This window comes from Myxine glutinosa, unplaced genomic scaffold (assembly GCF_964187855.1).
Source record: "Myxine glutinosa unplaced genomic scaffold, kmMyxGlut1.1 SCAFFOLD_642, whole genome shotgun sequence".
In the NCBI taxonomy this organism is placed as follows: Eukaryota; Metazoa; Chordata; class Myxini; order Myxiniformes; family Myxinidae; genus Myxine; species Myxine glutinosa.
In genome coordinates this window covers 167,303-174,705 of record NW_027616737.1, presented here as the reverse complement: position 1 = coordinate 174,705, position 7,403 = coordinate 167,303, and the positions used below count along the sequence as shown (strand labels likewise).

Here is a 7,403-nt window from a genome sequence, read left to right as displayed (position 1 = left end):
ATTACCCCAGAATTAGAGAAAGATTAATTACCCCAGAATTAGAGATAGATTAAATCTCCCAGAATTAGAGATAGATTAAATCCCCCAGAATTAAATCCCCCAGATTAAATCCCCCAGAATTAGAGATAGATTAAGTGCCCCAGAATAAATCCCCCAGAATTAATTCCCCCACAATTAGAGATAGATTAAATCCCCCAGAATTAAAGAAAGATTAAATACCCCAGAATTAGAGAAAGACTAAATCCCCCAGAATTAGAGAAAGATTCAATCCCCCCAGAATTAGAGAAAGATTAAATTCCCCAGAAGGAGAGATAGATTAAATCACCCAGAATTAGAGAAAGATTAAATCCCCCAGAATTAGAGATAGATTAAATCCCCCAGAATTAAATCCCCCAGATTAAATCCCCCAGAATTAGACATAGATTAAATCTCCCAGAATTAGAGTTAGATTAAATCCCCCAGAATTAGAGAAAGATTAAATCCCACATAATTAGAGAAAGATTAATTACCCCAGAATTAGAGATAGATTAAATCTCCCAGAATTAGAGATATATTAAATCCCCCAGAATTAAATCCCCCAGATTAAATCGCCCAGAATTAGAGATAGATTAAATCCCCCAGAATTAATTCCCCCACAATTATAGATATATTAAATCCCCCAGAATTAAAGAAAGATTAAATCCCCCAGAATTAGAGAAAGACTAAAGCCCCCAGAATTAGAGAAAGATTCAATCCCCCCAGAATTAGAGAAAGATTAAATTCCCCAGAAGTAGAGATAGATGAAATCCCCCAGAATTAGAGAGACGAAATCCCCCAGAATTAGAGAAATATTAAATCCTCCAGAATTAGAGACAGATTAAATCCCCAGAATTAGTGAAAGATTAATTCCCCCACAATTAGACATAGATTAAATGCCCCCGAATTAGAGATAGATTCATTCCCCCACAATTAGAGATAGATTAAATCCCCCAAAATTAGAGATAGATTAAATCCCCCAAAATTAGAGATAGATTAAATCCTCCAGAATTAAATCCCCCAGATTAAATCCCCCAGAATTAGAGATAGATTAAATCCCCCAGAATTAATTCCCCCAAAATTAGAGATAGATTAATTCCCTCAGAATTAGAGACAGATTAAATCCCCTAGAATTAGAGAAAGATGAATTCCCCCACAATTAGAGATAGATTACATCCCCCAGAATTAGAGATAGATTCATTCCCCCGCAACTAGAGATAGATTAAATCCCCCAGAATTACAGATAGATTAAATCCCCCAGAATTAGAGACAGATTAAATCCCCCAGAATTAGAGATAGATTAAATCCCCCAGAATTAGAGAAAGATTAAATCCCACATAATTAGAGAAAGATTAAATCCCCCAGAATTAGAGATCGATTAAATCCCCCAGAATTAGAGATAGATTAAATTCCCCAGAATTAGAGATAGATTAAATCCCCCAGAATTAGAGATAGATTAAATCCCTCAGAATTAGAGATAGATTAAATCTCCCAGAATTAGAGATAGATTAAATCCCCCAGAATTAGAAATAGATTCATTCCCCTGCAATTAGAGAAAGATTAATTACCCCAGAATTAGAGATAGATTAAATCCTCCAGAATTAGAGATAGATTAAATCCCCCAGAATTGCAGATAGATTAAATCCCCCAGAATTAGAGAAAGATTAAATCCCACATAATTAGAGGTAGATTAAATACCCCAGAATTAGAGATCGATTAAATCCCCCAGAATTAGAGATAGATTAAATCTCCCAGAATTAGAGATATTTAGATCGGACGAACCGATCGAACCCATCTATGAGACTATGGACTCTCCCGACGCTCCCATCGCCAAAAGTCTACCGACCCTCCCCTCACCGAGTCTACCAGGGCCCGACGACTTGGCGTTACACCCTTCGTCACCCGACCCTGGTTGACACCGCTAGGGGCGCGACTATAAGACCCGCTGCTGCGGACGGTGCTCCGAGACTTCTCCTGTGACACGTTACATCTGGTAGACTCGCTAACGGTACGCCAGCATAGAATATTCAGCTTGCTTACATTGCTTACATTGAATGTTATGAATGGTCCCATGTGATGCCATATCTTATGCTTATTGCATTTCCTGCATTACAGGATGATGTCATGATCTAAATGGAATTAAACCAGAAGTTGGACTAAAGTTGTGTGGACCTGATTGGTTTTCCACAACACTCAGGTGGATCGACGACAACCGTTGACTACCTGATGGTGCGTAGGCGAGATATGGGGCACCTCCGGGACACAAAGGTGATCCCGGGGGAGGAGGCTGTTTCACAGCACCACTTGGTTGTCTGCGACATGAGGGTGAAAGGTGCGAGGAGAGCTCGGCGGGTGAAGTACCAACCGAGAATGAAGGTGTGGAGGTTGAAAGAGGTGCCAGTAAGGGAGGCATTAAAAGAGAGGCTGAGTAGGGTAGAGGCTGATGTGGTTGAGCTTGAAAGTGATTGGATGTCAATGAAAGATAGTCTGTTGGGAGCCGGTGGTGAGGTATGTGGATGGACAAAAGGACCACCGAGGCACTTGGGAACATGGTGGTGGGATGATGAAGTTGGAAAGAGGATTGACGAGAAGAGGAAGAAGTTCAAGGAGTGGCAGAAGGCGAAGGGTACGGGAGCAGAAAAAGCAGAGCATGAAAGTTATAAGGCAGTCAAGAAGGCTGCAAAGAAAGAGGTAGCAAAGGCTATAAGGCAGCCAAGAAGGCTGCAAAGAAAGAGGTAGCAAAGGCACAGGAGGCATGCAGGAAAATGTTCGGAGAACGCTTGGATTCGGAAGAGGGTCAGAGAGCGGTATTCAGGATTGCAAAGCAGATAGCGAAAGAGAGGTGTGATGTGATGGGGGTGAGTTGCTTGGGACAAATCGTTGTGGACCCAGATGGAATTAAAGGAAGACGGAAGAGATGTATGGAAATGCTGTTGAATGCAGAGAATGAATGGCATGGCAACATAGAGAGTAACCCAGTTTTAGGACCGGCAGAGAAGATAACTGAGAAGGAAGTTGAGGAAGCGATAAAAGCAATGAAGAGTAGAAAAGCAGGAGGGCTGACGGGAGTTGTGGGAGATGTGTTGAAGGCAGCAGGAAGTTGGGGTGTGAAGAGAATGACAGAGATCTGTAATCTGGTGGTGAAAGAAGGCCGCATTCCAGTGGATTGGGAACTGAGTACCCTCGTCCCTCTATACAAGGGGAAAGGTGACCCTCTGGAGTGTGGCTCGTACCGAGCGATAAAGTTATTGGAGCATGGAATGAAGGTATTGGAAAGGGTGTTGGAGAGGAGGATAAGGAAGAAAGTGCAGATCGACGAAATGCAGTTTTGGATTTATGCCAGGAAGAGGAACGACAGACGCGCTTTTTATTGTGAGGCAGTTGCAGGAGAAGTACATGGAGAAGAGGAAGAAGCTGTTTCTTGGGTTTGTTGATCTGGAGGAAGCATTCGATAGGGTTCCACACGAAGTATTGACACGGGCATTGAGGAAGTTAGGAGTGGAGGAATGGTTGATCAGAGTAGTGATGGCAATGTACAAAAGAGCGCGTACAGCTGTAAGGATGAAGGATGGGAACAGTGGTGAGTTTGAGGTGAAGGTGGGAGCGCATCAGGGGTCGGTACTAAGGTCACTACTATTTGTAGCTGTGATGGAGGTGCTGGCTCAGAACGTAAAGGAGGGTTTTTTTGGGGGGGGGTGGGGGTTTGTTTTTTTGTTTACAGAATCGAGGCTTGTGAAAGAGCTAACATTTATTTCACAAACAAATCTAACAAACAAAATATATAAAAAGAGGGAGCAGTAGACAAGATGGGGAGAGAAGGGGAAGCACACAAACACAACATTTGAGAGCAGGGACATCGGGAGATGTGTGGGAGGGAGAGGGCTTGGGGGGAGGAGGCGTGGGAAGGGGGGGGGGGGTGGGAGAAGTATAAAACACAAGTACACCAAGGACTTCCAGCACAGAAGTTGGTATTTCAAAAAAGTGGATTTGGGGTGAAATTAGCAGGGGTAGAAAAGATCAAGGTTTTGGATGGGGGAAGATAAGAGATGGTGGTGAACAGCTGTTTTAAAGACCTGGAGGGAGGAGTGGGATTGAAGAGAGTGAGGGAGTTTGTTCCAGAGGCAGGAGAAAAGAGGAATGAAGGAGTGAAGGTGAGCAGAGTCTTGATTTTGGCAGTTTAACCATAAGAGGGTTGCAGGCAGATCTTGTGCGACCTGCAGGAATATTTGGGGGACAGAGCCCAGAGACAGCTGGGAGGGCAAGGCCGGAGAGGAGTCGGTAGAAGACGGAAAGACCACCAACCTGCCGGCGGTGAGTGAGTGAATGGCCCTTGGAGTTAGCTTCATCGCGGGAGATTCCAATGATTCTGAACGCTTTGGTTTCAACCGCGTGAAGACGAGCTAGGTGTGAGGCAGGAGCACCAGCCCAGAGGGGAGTGTAGTATTCCATTGAGCTGCAGATGAAAGCCTTGTATGTGGTGAGGAGCTCAGGTGTGCCAAGGAAGGACTTCGCACGACGGAGGATGCCCAGTCGGCGGCTGGCTTTGGAGGCCAGATTTGAAATGTGGTTTTCCCAGGAAAGATCATGGCAGATAGTGAGACCCAAAAGCTTGAGTGACATAACGTCGTGGAGAAGTTTGTTGACAAAGTACATGGGAGGGTTGTCCGGACGGTCTTTTCGAAGAGACATAGTGATAGTGTGAGATTTTTCAGGATTGAAATGTTCCACTTGTTTGCCCAGTCTGTGATTTTGTCGAGGTCTGCAGAGAGTGAGGAGGCTGCTGCCTGCCTATCTGAAGGAATAGGTATGGAGTGGCAGAGAGTAGAGTCATCAGCAAAGAGATAGAGAGGATTTTCCAAGAGAGTCAGAGAGATCATTGATGAAGACCAGAAAACGCACAGGGCCCAGAACACTGCCTTGGGGAACTCCAGCCTGAACAGGAAGAGGAGATGAGATAAACCCATTCAGGGCCACACGTTGACTACGACTAGAGAGGAAGTCCGCCAGCCATGCGTGGAGATTTCCATGGATACCAAAGGAGGAGAGTTTGGTGAGCAGAGGGTGGTGCCAGACCGTGAGTCCCAGTGAGTCGCAGAAGTCCTTTGCTGAGGAGCCATGGCTTGTGATAGAGGTACCCACACCCAGCCAACTGGCATGGTGACAATTGAAATCACCACATATGAGGAAGAGAGAGTTGGGATGGGTAGATAGAAGTTGGTCCATATTATCAGACAGCGAGATGTATATGGAGTCATCACTGTTTGGTGGACGGCACAACACACATATGAACAAAAGGTGGGAGCGAAGGGGAAGCCGTAGCCAAAGGTATTCCTGGGGGTGAGGTGGAGAGAGGGCAGTGCAGGGCGAGTGAGGAAGAGTTTTTTTTATAAAGATAGCAACCCCACCTCCAGGACATGGCTCAGGTCTAACCTTCCTGGAGGTGCGAATAACCTGGGATAGATACCAAGGAATCAGAGACACCATGAGGTAGGAAAGTTTCTGTTAAGCAGATCACGTCTGGTTTGTCAGAAGCAACCTGTATGGAGAGATCAGTCAAGTTTGAGCGAAGGCCCCGGATGTTTGAGGTCCATACCGTTAATGAAGAGGAAGGGGGAGTGAAAACATTTTGCTACCTCGGAGACATGTTGAATGTAGAAGGTGGATCAGACTCAGCAACGGTTGCTAGAGTGAGATGTGCATGGAAGAAGTTTCGGGAACTGAGTGGCGTGCTGATGAGGAGGGTAGTGTCGTTGAAGCTGAAGGGAAAGGTGTATGCTGCATGTGTGATAAGTGTTATGATTTATGGGAGCGAGACATAGGTAATGAACGTAGAGCAGCAACGAAGGCTGGAAAGGGTGTAAATGGGAATGGTTCGGTGGATGTGCAGAGTATCGTTGAGAGAGAGGAAGACAAATGATGAATTGCGAAAGATGATGGGAATAGAGCCTGTGATTGATGCTGTGAAGAGAAACAGGTTGAGATGGTTTGGTCATGTGTTGAGGAAGGATGAAAGTGACTGGTTGAGAAGAGTGATGGAAATAAATGTAGAAGGAAGTAGAGGACTATTAATGGTCAGTGCCATGAAACTTTCCAAAGTGCATGTGTGAGACGCTTGGTCTCCTTCAAAATGATGGAGAATGGCATTTTGCATTGACAGATGCAGATTGCAGAAGCAATACAAATGTGCCCACAAATCAGGGAGCTCTTTGTGACCCTCCTACTCTACTCTTTTGAAACCCTGCTGACCCAGTTATGGTCTTCGACCATCACCATATGCACTGGTGGGATGACTTTCTTCCTCGGGTTCCTCAATAAGCAAGCTGATCATCAACTCCTGCGTGCAATGGTATCGCTGGACGTTGAGCATCGCCTTCAACACCACGACAGACAACTTTCTGAGTTTCATCTGCCAAATGTCACAAATGATTTGCGTGCAACAGTGCAAGCAATCAATGGAAATATTGCACAACCACAACTGCCAATGATTATTCAGGAGGAACTTGAACTTGCTTATGATTTTAAAACTTTGAGAAACATTGTAAACCAACGCTTGCATGGCCCAAATGCACTTCTACCCTCTCAACGTGAGGTATATGTATATGACACTGTTATAGTTGCTTTACAGAAAAAGGAACCATTGGCTATCTTCCTGGATGCAAGAGGTGGGACAGGTAAAACCTATACACTGAACACTCTGCTAGCTGCTGCACACACCCTGCACAGTGACAAAATGAATGTTTCTCTAGCTGTTGCCTCAAGTGGTATTGCGGCTACACTTCTGCTGGGTGGACGTACATTTCATTCCAGGTTCAAAGCCCCCATCATGGTCACTGACTCAACAACATTATCAATATCGATATCTCACCAAAGTGTTCTTGCTGACCTAATTCGTAGAGCAAACCTTATTGTATGGGACGAGGCTCCAATGAGTCACAGGCACCTACTTGAGGCACTTGACCACCGTACATTACGAGACATCACCAACCAAGACATACCTTTTGGGGGAAAAGTAATAGTTCTCTGCTGGACACTTTAGACAGGTGCTTCCTGTTATTAAACATGGATCACGTGCCCAGATTGTCAATGCCTCTCTGAAATATTCTCTGTGTTGTGGCAACATTTCAAGATATTCCACCTTACCGAGAATATGCGTGTGCTTATGAATGGACATTGGACATTATAAAAAATCGAGGGAGTTTGATCGTTGGCTACTACAACTTGGCAACGGACAGCTACCCTACAACAATGAGGCATGCATTGAAATACCAGAGGAAATGTGCATGCAAATTGACAGCACCTCACGTGAAACAATCAAGTAGATCCATGAGTGAAGTCATTGACTGGGTCTTTCCTGACTTTCACCGACACCACACAGATCATAAGTGGAT

The 7,403-nt window shown here is 44.8% G+C and overlaps 1 protein-coding gene across 1 annotated transcript; it reads left to right on the top strand.

The window, feature by feature from the left end:
• Window positions 1–700: 700 nt before the first annotated feature.
• LOC144889063 (uncharacterized) lies at window positions 701–7,051 on the top strand. Its single transcript, XM_078768877.1, has 2 exons — window positions 701–2,391; window positions 6,173–7,051. Exons 1-2 carry the CDS (start codon window positions 2,242–2,244, stop codon window positions 7,049–7,051), a joined length of 1,029 nt encoding a protein of 342 aa, XP_078625003.1. The 5' UTR covers window positions 701–2,241.
• Window positions 7,052–7,403: the final 352 nt, after the last annotated feature.

What these genes read in the sequence shown, in the direction of transcription:
- LOC144889063 (XM_078768877.1), top strand. Translation starts at nt 2,242, where the DNA reads ATGGTGCGTAGGCGAGATATGGGGCACCTCCGGGACACAAAGGTGATC. An exon ending in AGTACCAACCGAGAATGAAG is followed by an intron (nt 2,392 to 6,172) that starts GTGTGGAGGTTG and finishes TTGCATTGACAG; the next exon opens with ATGCAGATTGCAGAAGCAAT.